The 24,348-nt window shown below is 33.1% G+C and overlaps 4 protein-coding genes across 6 annotated transcripts; 2 read left to right on the top strand and 2 right to left on the bottom strand.

The window, feature by feature from the left end:
• Positions 1-1,846: 1,846 nt before the first annotated feature.
• On the top strand, positions 1,847-2,944 carry LOC100784070 (uncharacterized). Its single transcript, XM_003543043.5, has 2 exons — positions 1,847-2,244; positions 2,371-2,944. Exons 1-2 carry the CDS (start codon positions 1,993-1,995, stop codon positions 2,539-2,541), a joined length of 423 nt encoding a protein of 140 aa, XP_003543091.1. The 5' UTR covers positions 1,847-1,992; the 3' UTR covers positions 2,542-2,944.
• Positions 2,945-3,235: 291 nt separating this feature from the next.
• LOC100798185 (vesicle-associated protein 4-2) lies at positions 3,236-6,108 on the top strand. 2 transcript variants are annotated; one of them, XM_006595353.4, is made up of 7 exons: positions 3,250-3,757; positions 4,174-4,241; positions 4,477-4,558; positions 4,658-4,770; positions 4,951-5,028; positions 5,596-5,718; positions 5,827-6,108. In XM_006595353.4, the coding sequence occupies exons 3-7, from the start codon at positions 4,507-4,509 to the stop codon at positions 5,887-5,889; spliced, it is 429 nt and encodes a 142-aa protein (XP_006595416.2). In that variant the 5' UTR covers positions 3,250-3,757; positions 4,174-4,241; positions 4,477-4,506; the 3' UTR covers positions 5,890-6,108. The 2 variants fall into 2 exon arrangements, with proteins under 2 accessions (XP_040864283.1, XP_006595416.2); XM_041008349.1 differs by having other exon boundaries at positions 3,236-3,757; positions 4,174-4,558.
• A 2,314-nt stretch (positions 6,109-8,422) lies between these two features.
• On the bottom strand, positions 8,423-10,595 carry LOC100783537 (uncharacterized). The gene is made up of 2 exons (XM_041008334.1): positions 8,632-10,595; positions 8,423-8,534 (listed from the first exon to the last, which is right to left on the bottom strand). The coding sequence occupies exon 1, from the start codon at positions 10,320-10,322 to the stop codon at positions 8,634-8,636; it is 1,689 nt and encodes a 562-aa protein (XP_040864268.1). The 5' UTR covers positions 10,323-10,595; the 3' UTR covers positions 8,423-8,534; positions 8,632-8,633.
• Positions 10,596-18,648: 8,053 nt separating this feature from the next.
• Positions 18,649-23,969, bottom strand: LOC100797657 (external alternative NAD(P)H-ubiquinone oxidoreductase B2, mitochondrial). Of its 2 annotated transcripts, none has more exons than XM_006594565.4 (10): positions 23,749-23,969; positions 23,075-23,324; positions 21,333-21,542; positions 20,889-21,139; positions 20,320-20,539; positions 20,108-20,212; positions 19,537-19,809; positions 19,319-19,440; positions 19,086-19,205; positions 18,649-18,994 (listed from the first exon to the last, which is right to left on the bottom strand). In XM_006594565.4, the coding sequence occupies exons 1-10, from the start codon at positions 23,838-23,840 to the stop codon at positions 18,907-18,909; spliced, it is 1,731 nt and encodes a 576-aa protein (XP_006594628.1). In that variant the 5' UTR covers positions 23,841-23,969; the 3' UTR covers positions 18,649-18,906. The 2 variants fall into 2 exon arrangements, with proteins under 2 accessions (XP_006594628.1, XP_006594629.1); XM_006594566.4 differs by having other exon boundaries at positions 21,333-21,539.
• Positions 23,970-24,348: the final 379 nt, after the last annotated feature.

Raw genomic sequence — 24,348 nt, 5'->3', positions numbered from 1 at the left:
CGATGCACCCGACACGTGTCCCCCGCCCACAGAGTTATATATATGCAGCCCATAGACCTAAAGTTACTACCCAGTACCCAGACCAGAAGAAGACAAAACACAGCCGGTTGTTTCAACCTTTATCTCCGGTCAGCCCATGTTTTTGTTTGTTTTATAAATGTCCCTTGAACTTGGCCATTTTCTGCCAAATATTTGATCTCTCTTCTTAAGAAAAAAGGTGATTATTCAAGAGATTCTGGGCATGAGCTTGAGGTACATGAGCAGGGTGATATACCAAGGTGGGATGAGAATGCTTCAGGGCATGAAGGAGCAATTAGGGTCTAATAAGTGTGACTCAACCATAAAGTCTCTGAACCTGAGGGATTCATCCTCTAAGCAGAATCGCTTCTTGTCATCAGGCACATCCTTCAAACCTCCCAACAATGACAACAAGCTAAAACAGGCAGAAGACTCTCTCAGGACTGTCATGTACTTGAGTTGCTGGGGTCCCAACTGATCCATCTTCTAATTCTAAGACCACATGCGCCATTGCATGCTTATATGTATAATATGGGATTTATTTATTAATTTTATACCTATCTTTGTATAAATGTACTTGCAGATGATGATTAAATCCATAATTCAAATGCCTATATTTTATATATACACACTGCTCTCAATTTCTTTAGCTTTTCTCAATTTTTGCTTACATGACATGACTCGATTAAACTTTTTTTTATCTTCATTATTTCACCACTACTGAACACAAATCATTTGAAAGAAATTATGAGGCACCTGGATTTATGCAGAAGCAGTGCTAGCTCTTATTTTTATCTTTTGACAATTTTAAAAATTAATTAGGGAACACGTTCAATTCTTATTGCCGCCATTATAAATAAAATGAAATAAAATCTGAACACATATGTCTAGACAATGGCATTGCTTAACATAATTAATTGAAAAAAAGTTAGTTGATCACGCAAATTTTGTTGAAAATCTATAAGATGCTGAGCATTGAAAAGTTTTTAAACTGAAGTTGGTAAAGTTTACTGATCAAACACATAAAATAACATTGAAAAACATGTTTAGGTATATATTTGTCTGTATGTATAATAATTGAAAATGAAATAAATTTATTATTATTAAGTAAAGTAAATAAATTAAGTATTCACATGTAATTTATAGAAAATATCGACATTAATTAGAGAAGAATAAAAAATATTATTGTCTTTTTAATTTAACATGTACACAATTGAAAAATATAATATTGTGTAACTTTCGCTTTATAAGTCAAAAGTTTCAGTCATTAACATATCAAATATTTTTTTTTTAACTTATGACTTTTCAAAACAGAAAAAGTCAATAATTAAATGTGCACAGGAAAACTTTCCATAATTTTTTTAAAAAATAAAATAAGGAGAAGCTTATTAGGTGTAGTCTGATTTGGGCTACATTTATAAAGTTAAAGGCCCAATCGTGTACCAGTTAGGGCTGGAGTTTGTCCAAATATAAGTGGGCTAAGGCCTATGCTCCCTGTAGTTTTCTTCCGCTTAAAACCACTTATTTTTATATTGTTCTTTAAAACTTATTTTTTCTTTAAAAAAATATATTTTACTTTACATTTAAAATTTTTAAGATAATATTAATAATTATTTTATTAATTTCACTCCTTCTTTCACTTATTTTATGTTTTTATCGTAAAATTAAATAGAATGTAATTTTTTAATAGTAAATACTAAAATAGATAACAATTTGGTTAAAAATTGTTAATTTGCTTATAAAAAACACTATATTTCTTAATTTTAATATGAATAAAAAATATGAACGAAAGAATATTAAAATGACATAAAAGAGAACAGAGAGAAAAGAAATGAGAATAACAGATAAGCCTCCCTCTCGCGTTGTAATGTTTCATCCCCAAATGCCCCATCCAAAACGAGACACTGAACACTGATACTCTCTTCACTCTCAGTGCTATCAGCAAGGAAAACCAGAGTACCCAAAGAAAAACTAATGATTTCACTACGACCCTATAACACATGTCTTGAAACAACAACGTTTCTCTTCAACCCTTCAAAGCTTGGAATCTCTAGACAAACCCAAACATGCATGATAGCACAAAGGAAAGCAACACCACGTAGAATAGAAGTCAAATGCAGTGGTGCAGAAAATAAGGGTGAGAGAACGTTTTTGACACTGGAGGAAGCTGGTTTGGTTGAGATATCAGGCTTGAGCACACATGAACGCTTTCTATGCCGTTTAACGGTACCTCTCTTCTCATATAATCTCTCCAAGGACTTACGTGTATTGTTTTTCATATTATATTCTAATTAGTTATGCTAACACTATTAAACTCTTATATAATTAACCATTTATTTGTTTTTGCTATAGATATCGTCGTTGAACTTGCTAAGAGTGATATCGGAGCAAGAAGGGTGTCCAATTGAGGAGCTCAATGCTGCCAAGATATGTGATTGGTTCCTCAAAGATAAGCTCAAAAGAGAACAGAACTTAGGCTCTGCGGTTCTTCAATGGGATGATAATTCCGACTACAAATTTTAATTTTCTATTTACTACTTGTTTCTTTCTTAAGTCACGAGTTTTCTAGGATTATGTTAATCGAGAAAGGGGTGACACTTTTTTTCGGTATTGGATTCTAAAATTCTTATGGTAAATGATTCGGATTGTTGACGCTGCTCAGGTTCCCTTTTTTTTTAGTATTTTCTCCTCTTCATAGTTACTGAATTAATTACAACTGCTGTAATTTGAAGAAACTTTCCTGGTTTGATGCCATTGGGTTTCCAAAATCTAATAATCCCTGTCATGGTTTCTTAATTATTACTTTCTTTAGCATTACATTTTTTTATTTATTTAGCCTTACTTCACTGAACATGAATCCACCAAAAAAAAAAAAAATACTTTACTAAACATGATGCATACAAAGTTTTATTATATACACAAACAAATTGTAAACATGATTAGTCTCTTATTTAATGTGTTAGAAAATATTCGTAGTTTATGATCTAAAACCAAAAAAATAGAAAAGTTATGTGTTTTAATAAAGAAAAAAATATAATAAAAATTATTATTAGAAAGAAATTTTATTTTATTATATATTTTAATAAATTGAAGAATTTTTGATAAAAAAAATCACAAAATAACAATTTAAAAGTTAGGAAATAACTTATAAAGGTGAAATTACATTAACTAATTATTAATTTGATATATTTTTTTACAATTTATAATTTTGCATTTAATCTTAAGCCTTAAATTAAATAAATTGAAAATAAAAAAAAGTGATAAATATGAAATATTTAACACAAGAGTCAAAAACTTCGATAAAAAAGGTAAATCAAACTAAACAAGGGAACATGCACTAAAAGAAATGAACATTTAAAAAAAAATCACTAAAAACATAATCACCCTTATAAAAAAATGGAAAAATTAGAAAAGGACAAAAAAAAAAAAGTTGGGATGTGAAAGCAGGAAGTGGCATTTGAATAGGAAGACTAGAATCCGCGGACTTAAGTTGTTAGAATTAGTTAGTGGGACCCGACACTGAAGCTTTGTCTTTAGAGATAGGGTCGACGACCACGTTGCTGCATCCCGTGCGTGGAAGTCATGGAAAAATCAGGCACAACAATCTAAAGGCAAAGTCTGGAATTTGTTCAAGCTTCGCTTTCTCACACCTCCAACTCTGTTTCTTCCCTTGCCAGATCGCTCCTCCCCGCACCTCGTCGTCTTAAGCTTCATCCTTCCAACAAGCTCTACTTCCCTTGTATGCTTTCCTCTTCTTCCAATCTTTCCCTCTACTTCTTTGCATCTGCTGCTTTTTATTCTTATTCCACTAGGTGGGGGTGCTTTTGGGCTTTCAATTAACCGTTCCAAAATTTGAATTTAATCACTATGCCTACTAATAAAAAACAGGTAGTTTTTGTAAAAAACAACAAACTTATTATATATGGAGTTTGTAATTGGATTGCAGGATAAAACTGTTTTACTAAAGAAGCTATTTTCTCTTTTTGTTTATGGACAATGATAATCGCCTTCTTTTTGTGACGTTGTATCCCCCTAATGTATCCTTGTATTAATTACTAATACTCTATAAAGAAAGTACTATATAAATCCATATGATTGATTCAAAGTCTCATCCTTGTGTTATGCCATTTGGTTCTTCTTTCTTGTCATGTGTAGAGCCGGGCAAGCAGGCTAAGAGTGCCGTCAGGATTAAAAACACCAGCAAATCCAATGTAGCTTTCAAGGTATACTCAAACAAACATGTACACCTCGTTATCTATGCCTTTGTTTTGCATATTGATGTTACTGAGGCACTTTCAACCAACGGTCTATTATGTTGAACATTACTACTGTGTCAAAGTTTTTGCAAAAGAATAATTCATCTATATAAATGAAGGAAGGAAGGAATTTTCATTTTTTTATCTCTGATTATTTTAATAATACTTATTCGTTCTTCTTTGTCTTTTTGTGCGTATTTAGTTTCAAACAAATGCACCCAAGAGCTGTTTCATGCGACCTCCTGGGGGAATTCTAGCACCTGGCGAGAGTATAATTGCAACTGGTAATATTTTTTTTTTTCATTTCTTCATGTTCCTTTTTGTGGAGCATAAGATTGTTTACAATGCCAAGTTATCTCTCTAATATGTATTTGGTTTGCTAGTGTTCAAGTTTATAGAGCATCCACTGAATAATGAAAAGCCACAAAAAACTGGAGTCAAATTTAAAATCACGAGCTTGAAGGTCAAAGGACCAATTGATTATGTCCCTGAAATGGTGAGTATTTCATCATCAATACAAGCTTACATTTGTTTCAATTTCTTTTGGGTGGATTCTTTCTGCCTCCCCTGTCTCGTACACAATAAAAATAAGCTCTGTTGTATATGCTTGGCTTTTCTCTTCATATATCAACCACTGTTGTTTTGAATCGTGGGTGTATGTTCTTCCTGTAAACAGTTTGATGAGCTGAAGGATCAAGTAACAGTGGAGCAGATTTTGCAGGTTGTTTTTCTGGATCCAGAGCGTAGCTGTCCTGTAAGTGCTGAATTTTTAAGTTTTCATTTGTACTTGGTGGCAATATTCCTGCATGTTAATTGTTACTTTTTTGCTTGTTCATATGTCTATTCTCTCTTACTAGTTACTACATTATTAGTTGTAAGTCCAACTAAAATGTAAATAAAGTATTTCAACTGCATTTACTCAACTATTTGCTGCTTAACAGTCTGTTTTATCTAAAGGAGGGGTGGAAAGGGAAGGGAATCTTTGTTTGATTTGAGTAAGGGAGAAATGAGTAAATTTACTGTTATTGTTATACCTATATTGTAGACAAGTAAAACAACTGATCTTAAATATTCAAACTAAGGATAATTTAGTCAGTACAATTCTCAAACTTTGAGCATCTTCTTTCCCCTCCAAATCCTCTCTCATTATTGACTCTCTTATCGCCCTCCCCTTCTCTCTATTTCTCTCCAATCAAACGTACTACTTTTAAGACATTAAGTACTTTGGTAAAAGTATTTTCTTATTTTGGTATACATGTTTATAAGCTTGCTACACATAATATACATTAACTAATTCCCGACGTATGATTGTATTGTTAAGGCTTTGGAAAAACTGAAGCTTCAGCTGGCTGAGGCTGATGCTGCTGTTGTTGAGGCACGTAAGAGAGCCCCAGAAGATGCAGGTCCTAAGATTCTCGGCGAAGGGCTTGTCATAGATGAATGGGTGAGTAAGTTTACTTATTTTTTTTATTGGAAAAGTTCCCTTGTAATATGTCACTTTTTTTACAAATGCTTCACACGTCTTCATCTACATCTCTGATTTTGTTTGCAGAAAGAGAGGAGGGAAAGATACCTGGCCAAGCAGCAGGGTGAAGTAGTAGTGGACTCTATATAGCTAAGTTTGAGTAGGAAATTGCGTTACTGCGGGGAAGATGACTTTAGGGAAACAATTATATTTAATCACAAAGTTTGGCTTAGAGAAAATTGTGGTGAATAAGTGTGAAGTCTCCTTTTGAGGAAACTATGATTGGATGAGAACATCCCCTGTTATGTACATAAGTGTCAGTGTCATTTGGTTTCATGGAATGATATTTTGACGGATGATTTGCTGTCATGGCATGGTTTCATGTCAAATGATAATTGTTGAGATTTTCATCCAGAAAAAGGGTTGATTCATGATATACAAGACAAAAATCTTAAGCATGGTGTGAAACTCTGAAATGTCTATCTTAATTAATCTTCGTTTATAAAGATACCTTTACGTAAATTAACTAAAATCTAATAGAATGAAATCTCGATGGTAATACTGATAAAATCATATCAATTAGGAAAAAAAAACTTAATATTCTTAACTAAATTAACTAAATGTTTATGTTGTGTATCTGATTAAGATACATAATGAAAAAATTTCATTGCACTGTGGGGTGTCAAATGTCAAAAGTATTTTTTGTCAGAAAACAAATTTCTATAAAGTAGGGGTTTTAATAGCAATTTGGTTTTGGGGTGCCAATCTCAATGCCATATTTACTGCTCAAATTCTTCATTTAGCCCAAAACGTAAAGCTAGGCGGAAAAGAACATATCAGACCGAACAATATTCTTTTTTATTCAGCCCAAATCATAAATACGTCGGTTTTCACCATTGATACCAGCTGCATTTTACATTATGAAATACTCTGCTGCTTTATTTAAGATCCATGTAATTAATCAAAATTAAAAAAAAGTGATTGATTTAGTTAATAACAGTACATTTGTCTTAAATTTATACCGTAAGTTCATAATTTTTTCCAAAATTATCATTACCATTAATACTTTTCTCTCTTTTAATTGTTATTAATACATTTTATGTCTTCTTTTAATGAGTAATATTTCTAGTATGAAAATAATTAATACAAAAATTATTATAGATTGAATCTTATAAAAAGAAACAAACATGAATTTTATAAATAAAACAGAATATATGCAACCATAAATTCAAAGCCCATCAGAGACAGAAAAAGAAAACATCTCTCTTTATTGTGAGTGTGTCTGTTTTTTATTAGTGTTCGTGGTTATGGAGGAAATCAAGTATTTCTATTACATTCTTTCGATAATATCACTTTTAATTTGGTATTTTTTTTCCTTCTCATTTTAAAACACTAGAATTAAAAATTTAATGATAATGATACATGTCAGCTATCGTGATTTTAATGGAACGAACACGTATTGATGGAGGACTAAAAAGATTATTGAAGGATGTCTTTTGACTAGTGTAGGGTGTCAATCAGTTGAATAATGCCCCAAAGTGGATGCAAAGACAACCGTTTGCAATCATAATCCAACCTTTTTATTGAAAATGAAAAAGATTTTACCCGTTAATTGATCTAATTTTCGTAGTAGCGTTTGGAACAAGCGAAGACTATAGTAAAAAACAAAATATAACTAACATTTTTTTTTAAAGGAGAATATAACTTAAACATGGGCACCGAACTTATGACAAATTTTTATGTTATTAAGTGGGTCATACCTACCACAATGCACACTTCTTCAACCATTAGTTAACGTTTTTAGCATCAATTTCTTTTGCTTTTAGATATATTCAATCACAACTCTTTGTTCAAAAGAATGCTTCTTCTGGCCTTCAATAAACACAATCAATAAAATCATTTATTTGGGATGAGATCTTGGGAATTGGAAGAAGCATGGGTTTCCTGTGCCTTCCTCAACCCAACACCACCCTACTTGATACACATTTTCACAAGTTTCCCATTCATTAGTCCTCTTCCATTGGTTGCATATACGCAGTATAATAAATGCAGCCCAACACCTTTGATTTGACTTCACCACCGAAGCAAGAAGTTTGCTCTTTCCTCCTTCACAGAATCCAAGTGCCTCATTCTTCACCCAGACTTAGAAACTTACACTTTCACAATGTTAGTAATTTTCTACAACTCTAGAAGCTAATAGGGTTTAGTTAAGAGAAGCATAAACAGAAAGAGAAGGATGTAGGTTCATTTAGTTGTCTTATCTGAAAGATCCCAGGCAACAAGCATGCAAAGAATTGGCGTGTTGTGCTTTTCTCAATTAACAATAAGGAAACTGCTGCTACAGTATAAAAGACAAACTAGCTAAGAGACAAAGCAATACAGATGGGAAACTTCATCTATCACTATCTCTTTGCACATAATGCTAGATAGAGAGAAGCAAGATAGCCACTACTCACATGCTCCTCAAGGATTGATGTACTCCCCATGTGATCACACGATTCACGTATTTATACACGATATAATGTTTTTGGAACACACACTAGTATGGTAACTATCACCAGTGATTAATTACATTATTTTATGATATATAATACAGTACTAATAATAATAATAATAATAATATCATCCTTTTCTTCCTCACAACTGAACAGTCAAAGCTAAAAGCCTAAAAACAATGCCATAGTGTCCCCAAGAAAATCTACAACAAATCTTTCATGTTATCACTATTTTTCTTGTTACAATCTCAATAAAAAGGCTGAGCTACTCTTGTCATGAAGGCAAATGAAATAGTAAAACTGAAAACAAATTGAGATGAGGAAATCAAATTAGCAAAACTTGGAAAACAATTATGTAAAAATATACAGTTAAAAGGTGAAAAAAAAATACAATTACATTCAAGAGTGCCAGATTCCATTCAACATACTGCGGAACCGGTTTGTGGATAGCTTCCTCACAAGCCTCTTGGCATCAGAAGAAACCTCAGCTTCTGCAAGCCTCTCTATGTTTTTGGCATACCCGGAACTCACAATTTTTTTCCTCCCACTGTTGCAACTTGTTAGTGACATCAAGATAGAGATCAACAACTTTTTGTTACCTGAATTGCCCTCCCCTGGATCCAGCAATTGCAGAAGAAGAGCAATGTTTTGGTCATCCTGCACAAACCTCTTCCTATTTTTTGCCACCATAACCATTCCAGAGAGTGCCTCTGCTGCCATTTCTCTAACTTCAAATGATTTGGCATTCAGAAACTTCACAAGCTCAGCCATGAAGCCGGCATCGCCCAACGCCTTCTTAGCCTCCTCCGATGTTTCGCAGAATCTAAACGCCACCTTCAGCGCCAACTCCTGAACCAAAGCCTCCCCATTTCTCACATAATACATCAATTGATCCACAAAACCATAACTCAGCAAAACACTAACACAACTAGGCGAAGAAAAACACAAATTCTCAATAGCCCTCATCACAACCTCTCTTATTTTGGACGAACAAGTCCACTTAGGATCCAAAACACGCAAAAGAACACGAACCCCTCCTTCTTTAACCACCATCTGCCTAACCAAATCATCATCAGAGGCAATGCTCTTAATCAACTCAATAGAACTCACCTGAACTGTTTCATCCTTAGACCTCACAAGCCTCACAAAAGTGGAAACCACACCCTCCTCAACCATAAACCTCTTGATTTCCTCAACACCACAGAGATTCCTCAACACCCCACAAGCAGGACCAACCAATTCCCCTTTACACTCCACACTCTCACAAATCCTCAACAAAGCAGTGACACCCCCATGAGCCGAAACACACCACGCATTATCCGAATTCTCGGTCAACCTTTGCAAACACCTCGCAGCACCAACCTTCCCTACCTCACTCCCACATTCCAAAACCCGAATCAAAGGGGCAATAACCCCAGCACTGACCAAAACCCCTTTATGAGAATCAAACCCGGCAACCAAAGAAACAACCTTGGCAGCCTCCTCCACAACCTCAACCTCATTGCAACCTAGAAAATCCACCAACACGTGAACAAACTCAGAAACCTCAGCAACCAACTTCACATACTTTTCATCCTCCACAACCACCTCATGCAAGTTCACCAAAGCCTGCTTCTTCATACCCAAATCACCAACCTTCATTCGAGTCAATAAGTCCCTTAAGTAGAACCTCATGTCATCTTTGCAAGCTCCAAAGCCAGGCCTTGAAACCACAACGGCATAGCCATGCATCGACACATTCTTCTTGAATATCTCAGATAGCTTCTTGACGTGAGCTTCCAACTTTCCCAATGTCACGTCCAAGTCGCTCTGCATAAGAAGCTTTCCGCTGTAGGACAGATCCAAGCACCGCCGCGCCAGCTCGTGGCACTCCTCCGCCGTGCCCGTTATCGCCGGGAGCTCGCCGGAGAGTGACGTGGCATCTCCGGCGACGAGGGCCGAGTGGAGTTCCTCCAGCCTGCTCCGGATAAGTTGCCACTTTCCGGCGAAGACTCTGATCGAGAGGGAGAGGGAGATCAAGGAAGAGATGAGCGTGATGACTCGACGGAGACCGGAGACGGCGGTGGTCGACGGTTGTTCGTCACCCATTTCGGTTCTCAGAGCAAACCCATTTGGTTTCGGATGTGGGTATTATCTGACTAACGATGTCGGAGAGATTGTGATGTGGTTCTGACTTCAGATCTATACTTATCCTTCAGTTGATAGAAAGTTGGACTCTTTGTGTGTTTATTTACCGGAATACCCTTTTGGGTTTCATTGTAAAATGACTATTCACAAATAATCGCATTTCTTAACATGTACAGTGCGTGTTTAATTTACGGTTTGCAGCCTTATAAACGTGTTTGTTCAGAGAGAAACGTATTTTTTTAGCATGGATAGTGCCTGTTTGGTTTATCGTTTACGGTCCCACAAACGTTCATTCACACTTTTTAAAATTGCAAACCACAAAGAAACTGCTAGGTGGAATAGAGAAAACGTGAGTTAGTTTACCGTTTGCAGCCTTATAAACATGTTTGTTCATAGATAAACATATCTTTTAGCATATATAATACGTGTTTGGTTTGTCATTTATAGTCTTACAAAAACGTTCATTCACACTTTCCAAAACTACCGGGTGGAATGAAAAAAAAAGTTACATACTTACATTCACCCTTTCTAAAAAAAAAATATGATTTTTAGAAATTAATAGTTAAAAGGTCATAATTTCTACATTTTCAATGAATTTTTAAACATGCTAATAATCATGTGTATTTGTTTGATTTTAGATGTGCCTATAAAATAACATTTGTTAAAAGAAGTTAATCTTAATATTTTGAAATATCCTGAATTCACAAAAATATTTTGGATGATCAATGGGACATGGGTATTTTTGTCAATGTGGTGGGAATAGGGCAACTCAATCTGTAGGGTGTTTTTGTTTGGAAAGAAGGGGGACAGTGCAGGTCCCAGAGAGAAAGGGAGGGTTCAGAGCAAGGTGATGTCTTTATGCTTCGTGAGTGAGGGATTTTGTATTGGTGCTTCAGCAAAGGTTAATTTGTCTATCCTGCTTCTTGCTTCTGCTTAATGCAAAATTGAAATGAAAATTTTGGATATGGGACAAAAAAAGGCAAGTAAATTATGGATCAACAAAAAGACAAGAAAGCCTTGTATAAGCATCTAGCGAGCGAGGCGTGCCTTGCAAAATGCACTTTTTACTATTATTTTCCCGGACACTGGTGGAAGTTATTAGGTAACGGTTATTCAAGTAAGAGCAGAAGTTGTATTAGTTACTAGTTCTGTAAATACAGGAGTCATACTTTTGCAGGCACTCTCATTACACCGAACAGGTACGAATTAACCTTCTTTTTTATCTTCATAATAATTTAGGAAACTGGAATCTCTGGATAGGGAGAATAACAGTAATCCTACTAGGAGATCTCAAGGAAGAAGAGGATATAAAATTATACAAGTTGTATTTTGAAGTTTTTATTCATATATATTGGAAAACAAGAAATTTTTATGGTATCTTTTGGCACATAAACCCTTTTCAGTTCTATGAATTCACTGTCAAAATTAATGTGTGTTTGGAAATGGACCAGGAACATAATTTTTCACATCAAAATGAAAACCAGTAGTCCTAACTTTCACGTTGTCATGTCAAGGACATGATTTGTTCACAGTAGAACATGTTTCCAAACTTGAATGTTTGTTATTTAACAAGCTTGTTTTGAGTTTATGATTTTTTTTCAATTTTTTAAATCACCGGCAGAGTAGCTTCTCTCTGAAACATATAAATCAAATTTAAGAAGTTATGTATCTTCCTTTAGGGACGTGAAAGTTACTAAGAATTTACTATCTTTCTATCAGCTCCAGAGTTTATTTATATGTCGGAGAATATGATTGAAGTCAAACCGAAACATTTATGACTTAGAACAAGTGTCGTATTTATTCAATTTAAAATGATATACTTCTGAAGAAGAAAAAAAATACATAGTTTGCCAAATGCCAATGGTCCAACTATATCCGGTGCATGATTTCTGCAACATCATAACATAAATCATGTAACTCTTAAATATTGTTTCTAGTGCATTGTCTCCATGAATTTGTTGACAAAACAGACCAACTGCAAATCAATTGAAGGGCACTAGAATGAAAGATGAGCCGAGAGAGTGGTATAACTATAATATTAGAGCAGCGTTTGAATAATAGTTGAGAGCAATGTAAGAGCAGAGGCACACACAGCTGTGAAGTGTGAATAGATGGAAAATGCAGATGGACCACACCACACAGTAATAAGGACAGAGCTTTGATTAGGAAAGCAAAAGCAAAGGGGCAGCTTTCAATGGCCTTGGAATGGGAATGACACTGCACACACCCCACCACCATGTGAACCCCCCTTTTGTATTAACCTTCAGCCAACAGTGACCTTTCGCATTGAAAGTGGAAGTGACTCTCATAACTAATTCAGAAAAAAGTTACTCTCTTTTCCTACCCTTTTTGTTGCTTGCAAACGGTTATCAAACATGAGTCCAATGAAAGCCAAAGGGGAATCACTAAATCACTACCATACAACCACCTCCCACTAAACAACATTCAGCAATGAAATCTCAACCGTTGGATCTCAGCTTCAAATGCCCAAATCAAATCAAATGATGCATACTACATCATAAAAAGTGTGCATGTTTTCAAGAGACAAACACGAGAGAGCGTGAGAAGAAGGTCCAAATGGTACTAGCCAGAGGCCACAGGCTCAAAGCAAAAGGGTAAAGCTGCCCCCATGTCATGACAATCCCGAAAAAAGCATTAAGATATTGACCAACCATCCCCCAATAGCAAGATCATCTTTTGCAAAATTTATGGTGGTTTACTATAGAAATAAGAAGAGGTAAAGAAAAGTAACATTGGTACGTGACAAATGGGATACTAGTACTAGGTAAAAAAGAAATACAAAAATTGAATAACTCAGGATGTGATTTGGAGTAAAGTTTCAACAATGTTAAAGGACAAAATTGTTATCTGATACTATATAGCATGTTTGGATACCAGTACCACATATAGTATTCTCTAGACCAGAAGTTCAGATTAGCGGGTCTAAACTGCAAAAAAGCTATTCAGTTTGATTTGTGCTCGTAGGGTCCTGCTGGTTGAGTGGGGGGAAAAACAAATTCATTGGAAAATACATGTTATTGCTATCCATACAACATAATTGCAATTTCAGTTCTGCACATCAGCACATGCCTCAATTCGGGGGCCAGGAACCCCGTATCTTGCAAATATGTCTCTCTATATCTTGGAAGCAAAGTGGGGCCCTTTTCTCTAATTTCATATTTTCATTCAGTTGTGCACTACTGGGCCTAAGTTACTTCATATCATGCTAAATGGATCCATCTTAGAATTGAATTTTACTTGCCTAAGGCTTTCTTCCACTTGTCAATGGATTGTGTTTTCATGTTTTGTAAGATTACCTAGCAATGATGATCATCATTTGAACTTCAATTTCACTGTTGAACCAAAACACTAGAGAATTACTGTCTAACCCTTCTCCATGTTAGTCAAGTAGAACTGTTTGCTATTTTGGGTTTTTTTTTACCCACTTATATATGTTAGGTACAGAATGTCATTAATTTAATGCAATGCTATCTACCTTTGAGTAGGCACGAAGTAAAATTCAAGACAGCAGAAAAGTCTGAAAATACCTTAGCTTTGAAGAGAAATGTATCTATAAAACAATATATTATATGTTCGTCAACTCAATGGAGGGGCAAGATGTTCCTAACCAATAACAATACTATTGGAGATTGTTTGATGTGGTTATAATATGGATTTAGTGTTAATTCCGTAAAATAAGAATAATCTGCTACGCAATCATTCCACTAAATTTGTTTATATAGAAATTGCTCAATTATTATCACAATGAATTTGTTTTCAGCTACAAGCAATCAAATATATATGACACGTAAAATTTTGACTTCTTTTAAACTACTTAAACTTGTCATTAGTATGTTCCTTCCTAATGCTAATGCTCTTGATATTATCTTGAATAAAAGACACGAATTCAGATCTGAGAATCTGTCCGTTATCAACCTCGATGTGATGTATTAAAGGAGTTAAATAGCAATCAATTCCTGCTTCTTTTGGACCCTTACAATTGTCGAAACCTAAGAACCAAAAAAGGTGGATATGAAACCGACCCCGCAAAGTATCATTGGTCGACTATTGCTTCTTTAATCTAATCACTTTCACATCAACCGTTAAAGAAACACCCCACGTTTCAATTAGAAAAATTATATACTTCAACTCCCAATATCACCATAATACATTTTCAAATTTAAATTGCCTACACATTTCCATGTCCTAATTATAGGTACAGAATATCTAACGTATTATATTTTCTGTTTAATTGTATATAAATGTCTTTGTTCATTTAATTACTTGCCACTGTTGCCAGGTTAATGTTTGACACATGTGTGCATGAAGTAAGCATGATGTCCATGCATTAAAATTTTATCTTTTTATTCAGAAAAAAAATGTCCATGCATTAAAAGCTGAGTAATCTTGACTATATGAGTTGAACACCAAGTGTAGCCATATATATGCATCAAACCCCAATCCCTATTCAATATCTTGACTTATGAATTTGATAATGAATGGTTATGGACCAGCTGCAGTGCTAGATATTATAACTTGTAATGCGAGAAAATGATGTGCCTATGGGGGATCATGCATGGGTCCTGCTCCTGCATGCATAGCCCAAAGACCATACGGTTATTATTAGCTAGAAATTTGAATAAGACGGCTTACCAAAACTTTGATTACATCTCATAATGCACTAACTTAATGTATAGGGAAAAGTACTGCCCTGTTTATAGATAATTAAATGCTGCATGATCAAATACTAATTAAACATGTATCTCATAACAACCATTTTAAATTCAAACCTCACGATCAAGTTAATGAAATTATTATACAGTATTACTTTGTGAATTGAGCTGGTAATGGTACCGGTTTCAGGCAATCATTGTATGTAAAGTGGTTGATTAAAACAGTGAGCAGGGGACCAATGCATACATAATATTTGAATTGAATCATGACTTGAAGAATTGTAACTGCTATCAGAGAGAAAGAGACTTGTGCTGCTGCCCAACTTGGAAAGAGTTTTATACTGAGGAATAAAACTGTAAGTCAATTGTTACTGTGAAACATTGTGTGTGCGCGTGTGTTTTCTTTTTTTGAAAAAAAAAAACAGGGAGTAGATTACTATTTTTTTAAAGGGTGTATATTACTTATTCAATTATATTTGTTATCATGATTTTATCTTCTAAAACAAGCAATAAGATGTTTTTATGTTAATTTTAAATTTTGCCTAATCTTTTTTTCATAAATTAATATATTATATAAGAAGAACTTACCTATAGAACAGAGTACTTACTTTGACCGTGATTGAGTATCCAGTGATGGTCATCTTGATATTTCAACATACCTATAAGAAGAACTTAGAATAAACTATCAAGGAGAGTACTTATTTCTCAAAGACAAATTGCATTAACTTCAAATAAACTTGGTGGTGGAACATAATTAAAAATGTTTCTAATACAAACTAAAAAAAACATTATTTAAATTATATAATGTATAATATATTTTTATGTCTGTGCCAAAAAACTAATAATGTATTTCAACAAATTGTTTTACTATTTTTATGCAATAAATTTCTTATATCTTAAATACTTTCTATGTGAAATAAAAATAAATGAGATATTAAGAAGTTATATATATATATAAAGAAGTTTTAAAAATATAAATATTAAATTTATTATCACAAAAAAAATAATTGAATTTTTAGTACAAATAATTTGATATAAATTATTAAAATACTCTAACACGAGATGTTAGCAAACATGCATAGGATGAATTGAAAATTGAAATCCATGTAAAAAATTTATAAAACAATGAAGTTAAGCGATTTTAATTTCAATAGACTGTAGCATTAGAGATATCTGGTTAGCCATAACAAAAAATTCTGGCAAGCAGAGCTAGGGGCAATTGGCAAGTTTGTGGAACTTTGGCGGATTGACCAATGGGTCAATAGGTCATGGCCCCAACGCTCATGCGTTCTGATTTTTCTTTTGAGCTGACCAATAAAAAGCTTTCCTTTTACTGTTGACCAAAACAAATGACTCTCATTTTTTAGGGGTTTTGTTGTTTTTTTGTTTCCTTTGCTTAGACAAGTCATGATCATCTTCCTTTTCCCCAAAATAGTGTTTTCCTAAACAATTTTCTGCTTTTTCTTTCTGTTTTAATAAAAAAAAATGTCATTTGTAAAGGAATCAGGCTGGCATTACAGAATTAGGTTATACTTAAGGCAATTGTATTTATATATAAACTAGATTCTTAAGCAAGGAACTAACATGCTTGGATGTCTATTTTTTAGATAAGTTTTCTGCTGGTTTCTTCTACATCCTAATAACTAACTACTATATATAAAGTAACTTCAATTTCAGGAAAATGCTTGAGAAATTTACCAGTCGGGGACCTTTATATGGCTCTAGGATTAAGTCTTGGACGATCACTCTCCTTAATAATTTTTTAAAATGCAAATTTTCCATAAATTTAACCATTAAATTATGTGATACCATTTTGAAAATCCTGCATGCCAAATTTTAGAAAATTATGCTGTTTTTTTATCGACAGTTTATGGTTGCTAGGATAAAATGGTGTGGACAGTCTTCTTATCCCTGGGGTAGGAATGTGAGTCAAGTTTTAACATGGCATAATGCTAAATTTCTTCTTTTTCTTTTTTATCTTCTTCTTAATCATCATTAAGTCAATCTTATATTTTCATCAATTTATATTTTTTTCGTAAAAAAAAAAAACAAACTGCATGCTTAGAAACTAATGGCAAACTTGAAAAATCACATCAAGTAGAAGCAACTTTCACATTAATTTTTTTTCTTTTTAATCTTTCTCGGCAAATTTGGTTCTAAACACGCAATAGAGATTTGTTTATTTAGAGTTCATTTACGTGTCAAGAATCCAATCATTAAGGGATTGGGACTTGGATACAACGGGGGAATATCTCTGATTGTTTGAAAGTGGACCTGGACGGATCAAGAAATCACATCTAGTCTGTGCAGGAAAGATTTGGCAGGAAAGATTTGCAGGAAAGACTAATAAAAATCACATATTTTTTCCCAATTACAAAACTAAATTGCAATTAGGAGAGTGCTCATGAATTTGGTCGGTTATTCTAATTCTTATAATCATAATTAATTAATAATTAAATTACAAATAATTATTATAATCATAACTATAACCAATTTTGTATAACTGATTATAATTTTATATAATTGATTATTATTCTTAAGACTCGATTAGATAACCTGTTATGAATACATAATTGATTATATGTACTAGATATACCTATAATTAGTTATATAACTGGTCATACATAAATAACTACTTATATAAATAATTATTTAACTAGCTTTTATGTTAAATTAAATTAATATTTTTTTATCTTCAATTAATTATTAAATTTTAAAAAATTATGTTCCTTATTTTTTTTTAGTAAGAACGCAATTATCCTTTAAATTATAATTTTATTTTATATATCAAGTTAAACTAACACATTTATTTTAATAAATAACACTATTTTTAATCATTTAATTACCTAAAAAATTAAGTTTAATATAAAATTAATTCCAGATGACAACATTAGAATGTTTTTCAAATTATTTTTAAATTTTTTTGATATATTTCATAAACTGATTTCTGAAAACATTAGAATTTAACATATTCAAACTTTAATTTCTAAAAAAGTTAATTTTTAACTCTTGAAAAATTGGTTTCGACAAGTAAGAAACATGTAACTACTAGATCTTAGTTCCAGTTCATATTTATTCATCATCAAAATCATCTCTTAAATCAGAATTCATAATATTTAATTATCATGAATTTTAATTATCATATATATATTTAAAATATCTATTTATAATAAACAGTTATCTTATACACTACACAAGCTATAATATTAGTTCAAAACTAAATATTAGAAGTGTTAAAATTTTATTATTTTTTATATTTAGTTTTTAAAATTATAATTTTTTATATATTCATAAATAATTTTTCAAAATATATTAAACACAATTTATAAACAAAAATTCAGCATATTTACTTATTTAAAAAAATATTTTGAAAATTAGTATTAAGAAAGATATATTTTTTTTAAAAGAAAAGAAGAAAAAAAAGAAATACGAGTGATTTTATATAATGATGAACACATGCAAATCACAAAATTCAAACCTAAGCTAAGAGTTGTAATTTGTAACCAATTTTTTTAACTAACTAGTTATATAATTATGAGTAATTTTTATAACTAATTTATTTGATCAATCCTAGTTGCAATCAATTCATTAATGATGACCAAATTGGAAAAATGGAAAAAGAACAAAACATTAATTGTAAAAACAAGAATGATTGGGTTCGAAAAACAAACTTAATCTGCAAAACTCGGAAACCAACTAATGCCACGACTCTAAATGGCGAGCATGCCTCAGCTGTTCGAGTTCGAACATCACCTAGCTTCCTTATTCAAAGAATAAATGGAATTGAAACAAAATTTTCCTATATGAAATTTATGATCAACGAGCTCTGCCACATTGCCAATGCAAAAGACTCTGGAAGATGTTGAGTTCCCTCAGATGCTACTTGAGTCCCTTCCAAAAATAAAACGTCTTGTCCAGTCTGAAACTACTAACGCTCTTGTACGCCAGCTTACTTGCTTACTGTTCAAAGGATTCAGAGAAGCTAAATAATAATGTCTCAAAATTCAGGCAGTTTTTGTGAATATAAAAATTGGTAAAAGGAACACAGTACCTTGCATAGACAGAATACCACAGCCATTGACTGCTATGGCCAATTGAAACCCAATCTCCAGGAAGCTGGGCAGCTGTCTGCTCTCCTCCCAAAGGAGCAAATTGACCTAAATGCTTGTACCTTGGGGACCAATCAACAATGTGCTAATGAGTAAAAACATTGGCGAATGGATAACCTTGAAATCGTATAAATGTAAAACATAATTGGGCCAAAGGTGGGAGCTATTTAGTTACCTAAAGGGTTTGAACCGATGGTGACCTTCTCCCCTGAACCTGAGAGGACCCTCTGGATTTTTTTCACACTCTTCCATCCGGTTAAAACACTTGGCCAGGTAAGTGCCTTGCTGAGATGCAACCTGTCATGAATTTTCAGAAATTCAATGTCAAATAACTGAGAAGCATGCATCTTATAAATACAGTTGTGAACGCCACAAGCAAATTATGTCATGAACCTGGGCTGTAGCAGGAAGAAATTTCATTTGAGAATCCACTTTGGAAAGTGCAGTTTTGAGTTCTTCAATATTCAGCTCAATTGATTCTTTTTTATCATCTCCCTTGGCTTCCTTCAATAAATCAGCAATGTTGCCCATCTGTTTATTCTTCAGATATAGCTCAACCTGAGGGTATCTTTCACAGATATCTTTCATGACCTCTTGAAATTGTATGACCGTAAGTGTTCCAGAATTGTCTTTGTCAGCCTTCTTAAAGATCGCCACAATATCTTCCTAAAATGGCCAAAATCAATTCACAATTAACAGAGAAAGATAACATTTGAATTGAAATGAATATTGTCAATTAATACAGCCCTCTAGATTGTCAATTAAGAAAATGTGCAATTTGTTTCTATTTCATAGAAGTTAAATATGTCTCTAACGAAAAATAAAACAAAGAAACTGTAAAAGCCAGATTAAAAATTGCATTACTAATTAGTCTATGGATAAGAATGTCACCTACTTACGCGTATGTAGACGCTAGGAAGCAAGTTAATTAGATATTATATAATGGAAATATTGTATAAATTACCATGACTTTTCGCTGGTTTATTGTGGCACAGTCACCGAGCGCGTAGACATTGTTGCACCCCTCAACTCTCAACCATTCGTCTGTAGCTAGGGCACGCCTGCTAGCCTGTTCAGAAGAGAAAAAGCAGAGTGAATGACAAATGACTACCAGAGAAACATGATATGGAATTTATGAAATAGCAGAGATACAATTCTAATTTCTCAATAACACACCTGACCAATTTGTGCCATAAAATCTTTAATAAATGGACGAGTGCCAATACCAGTTGACCAGACAGCCATTCCATACGGAATTGTCTTAATCTCTCCATTTTTCAGTTCTTTAGTGGAAATTTCTTTCTCAGATACCTTAACAACCATGGATCCTGTTTTCACATCAATCCCATCTCTTCGAAACTTGTCTTCAGCAAAAGCAGTGATTCTCTTGTCAAACCTATGAGAAGAGCAATTGAACATATCAAGTATGATAAACTAAATAACAAAAGATTCAAATGTTAATGTTCCTTTCAGATAAATATAAATAGTTAAAAATGTTTAGGTTATATACATAAACATGTCTGGTCCAGTTCAAACAGCCAGACTTTCTATATATTCCTCCTCACTAGCTGAACCATGAAATAATGATTTTCAGCGGTTAAAAATTGTGCAAAAAACTTTCCACTGAACAAACCCATGGAATCTGCGCAGTTAAAACCCATGACTGAATAAAATACCTTGGAAGCCTACTCACACACATATCAAACTATATGACCAGACAAGGTATGGAAGAAGTGTAATCTTACATGCCCAAGATATGATTGCCCGCCTCCAAAAGTGTAATTTTAACTAAATCTTTAATTCCAGGATATAAACGGACCAAATCCTCATTGACAAAATCATGAAGTGAGGCTGCAAACTCCACTCCAGTAGGTCCACCTCCAACAATAGCAAAATGAAGAATTCTCTTCTTCTCATCTTCACTAACATCAGGCAAATTTGCTCTTTCAAAGCAGTCAATAACTGTTCTTCTAATCTTTTGAGCATCTTCAACTTCCTGCACACCATGAGATATTAAATTCCAAAAAGCATGTCAAAAAACATAGAATCCGGTGCACAGATTGGTCACCAACCATAATAACAACAATTGATTTGACCCCTTCCCTCCTTCCCCTGACTATTTTTTCTTAACAGTTTTTTCTTAAATGCTGTACAGTATAAAATATGATAAAGGAAAAGAAGTAAGTTACCTTCAAAAAATGGCAATTCTCCGTCACTCCTGGAGTATTAAACGTATTGACATTAGCGCCCACCGCCACTATTAGGTAGTCATAATCCACAACAAATTCTTCTTTCCCATCCAAATTATTGTTCACACTAGATCGACAGTAAACTTTCCTATTTTCTGCATCAATCTTGAAACATTCTGCTTCACTGAATTGTACGTCCACCTTTTTCTGCTGAAAAGAAAACAAGAAAAAGGCCAGTTATAGCCCTTCACTGGAAACCTAAGCACCAGAATCTGCATATCCTAATAGCTAATAGTAACCGGTGAAAAACTAACATTGCCGTTGGGTTCGTTATGAGCTACAATTTTGTTAGTGTACTCAAACACAATAATTGTACGAAGAGAAATATGGAAGTCTAGCACAGCAGTGAAGGAAAATTTTACAATCATCAGACATGAGTCATATGACGCTTAAGAACAGAGCTCTGTTTACATCACAGAAAATAAAACAAAATGATGTCAATTGTCAAAACATTTCAACCGAAATGCAGTTGACTTAGACAACATTATCGGTGCTTTTTGAAGCAGAAACAAAATAATAATAATAATAATAATAATAATAATAATAATAATAATAATAATAATAATAATAATAATAATAATAATAATAAAGAACGTTTGTTAGATTATTAGAAGTATAAAATTCACTTAATATTTTTTTTTAAAGTAACTAAAAATATTTACTAATAATATTTGATATCTAACATTTCTCAGTTATGGTATAAGATATAATTAATACTAAATACTCTGTATTAGTAATAATATGAGCCTATAATTGACTTTTTGATTTTATATATTATGAACAAGATATATAGTTTAAAAGGAAAAAAATATAAAAATTTGTAAGAAAAAAAATCACTATTTTAGTAACATAAAAATAATTTATTTCATTAAAAATATTATAATTTTTTTACTGCCTAACCTTTGTAACTGATATAGATTAAAAAATGAAAATCATAAAAGTTGGTCAACAACAGCTTAAGATTTACTGTTGACAATGATTACTTATTGTAAATAGCATTATTTATATATGGGTGGCATGAAATTGACTATTGTTGATATAAAAAATGATTTCTGCTTATTCCTCGTTAAACGGGAAGTACTACAAGTGCAAAATTATTTAAGAGTTTATTTAAAGTTTAAACGTAACCCTCTAGAATTATTCATCAAATATTCACTACTCTCTTACAAACTCCCACATCAGGTCAAAGACGTACACCTAAAAAAAAGAGGAAATTATAGTTATTTTTTCCTGAAAGGTAATTAAACATCTTACCTAAAAAACTAAAAAATGCAGATAAACGGGCACTATATTAGTAAATGTTATTTTAACACTGTTTTACCACTTGTCTTTAAAAAAAAAACTGTTTTACCACTTGAGTTCAATTTTTAACAAGATATTTCTCAATCGACGTATAAATCGTATTGATATGCTATTAAAAAACATTAAATCATTGATTTTTTTAAAAATAATATATATATATATATATATATATATATATATATATATATATATTGATATTGTTAAAATTCGTATTGTTTATATTTAATTGTAGAGATAGTAACATATCAATACAAACAAGACACACAATAATATATATGTATATTAGCATGCATTATGCTACTGCAAAGAGTGTTCAACTTTAGCAAAAAAAATAATATCGTGGTAAGTGCAAGAAATAATATGGGCTTTTAAATGATCACCTTAAAAATATTGCGAACTGGTTCAACAATGCTGCGCGCTTCGACTGTCCCGCACGTAACGCTAGGCAGCAAAGGGGTGAATGCAAAGTAATTACGAGGCGAAACTACTTGAATCTCATATTTTGGATTGTTCAAATTCTTCATAAAACTTGTGGCCGCCCAACCAGTTCCCAGCACCACCACCTTCTTCTTCTCCGTAACTGCCTCTTCAGGTGCAACACTCTCACCATAAGCCCAAAGGCCACCACCACTGCATCAACCAACATGAACATTGATCATAAGATATCATAGATCTACATCTAGGCTATGTATTTAAATTTTGCTTGCATATAAATCCGAACGGATCGCCATAAATTTGATAAACTTAAATAGAGAATTGCTTGAAACAGAGGATTCTAGCAGCAAATGTGAACAGAAAATATGTTTGACATTTCAAAATCGAAACTATATTTCATATTTATAGCAATGCACGGATCTGAGTTTTTCCTTAAAAAAAAACCTAAACAATGGAGTGAAACTCGCTGTAAAGCAAAAATAGGATGAAACAAGCACACCCGCAACCCATATAACTGCGAAGCTGAATGATAAATGTGTTTTCTCTCCAATAACAATAATGAAAAAGAGAATATACCGAAAACAAGGCGAAGAATGAAGTTAAATATATGATCCGATACCTTACGGCGGTGCAGAGCAGTACAAGCTTAAGATGCGACTGGTTGTCACGGAAAGCACTAGAGAGACGGTGGAAGAAAGTGATACTCGACATTTTTTTTCTCGCAACGAAAGTGTTTGTCCAAAATTCGGGAAGAGAAAAGAGAGAGAGAGAGAGAGAAAGGAGTCAAAGAGAAAGAATGGAAAACGAAAACGCAAGCCAAGAAAATAGGAATGTGTTTTAGGGCTTTGGAGTCTCTCTCATGACGGTTCCATACGTTTATGCAGGGATTTGGCAGATTTGCCCTTTTTTTTACTTGGCGGCCAAGTTTGGACAGCGCGAATGCAAAACCCGACTCAGTTTTTTATTTTATTTTATTTTTATGCCGTATTTTAGTTTTTTTTGCTTTATAAAAAATAAAAAAAAGAACTTCACGCGTCCGTACTAGTGGGGCCACCTGGTTTGGTGGAGCAGTGAGCCCCTTTAAAAAAAATAATAATTATATCCCAAGATGAAAGTCAAACAGAAAATATTAGGGCAACATTTTTATTTCGAAAAGGTAGTTTAACGAGATAAAATAGAAAAGAATACGATAATTGTAATATGCTGTTTATCACAACAA

The sequence above is a fragment of the Glycine max genome, chromosome 13, assembly GCF_000004515.6.
Source record: "Glycine max cultivar Williams 82 chromosome 13, Glycine_max_v4.0, whole genome shotgun sequence".
NCBI classification, from domain to species: Eukaryota; Viridiplantae; Streptophyta; class Magnoliopsida; order Fabales; family Fabaceae; genus Glycine; species Glycine max.
The sequence above is the reverse complement of the archived record's forward strand: the minus strand, read 5'-3'. Positions and strand labels throughout refer to the sequence as shown.

Bases quoted from the DNA above. Each gene is read 5' to 3' on its own strand.
- LOC100784070 (XM_003543043.5), top strand. From the start codon at position 1,993: ATGATTTCACTACGACCCTATAACACATGTCTTGAAACAACAACGTTT. The intron at 2,245-2,370 runs GTACCTCTCTTC...TTTTTGCTATAG, and splicing joins GCTTTCTATGCCGTTTAACG to ATATCGTCGTTGAACTTGCT.
- LOC100798185 (XM_041008349.1), top strand. From the start codon at position 4,507: ATGCGACCTCCTGGGGGAATTCTAGCACCTGGCGAGAGTATAATTGCA. The intron at 4,559-4,657 runs GTAATATTTTTT...TTGGTTTGCTAG, and splicing joins CGAGAGTATAATTGCAACTG to TGTTCAAGTTTATAGAGCAT. The intron at 4,771-4,950 runs GTGAGTATTTCA...TCCTGTAAACAG, and splicing joins TTGATTATGTCCCTGAAATG to TTTGATGAGCTGAAGGATCA.
- LOC100783537 (XM_041008334.1), bottom strand. From the start codon at position 10,322: ATGGGTGACGAACAACCGTCGACCACCGCCGTCTCCGGTCTCCGTCGA.
- LOC100797657 (XM_006594565.4), bottom strand. From the start codon at position 23,840: ATGTCGAGTATCACTTTCTTCCACCGTCTCTCTAGTGCTTTCCGTGAC. The intron at 20,540-20,888 runs GTAAGATTACAC...CTCTTCTCATAG, and splicing joins GGCAATCATATCTTGGGCAT to GTTTGACAAGAGAATCACTG. The intron at 18,995-19,085 runs GTACTGTGTTCC...TCCTTTGAACAG, and splicing joins TGGTATTCTGTCTATGCAAG to TAAGCAAGTAAGCTGGCGTA.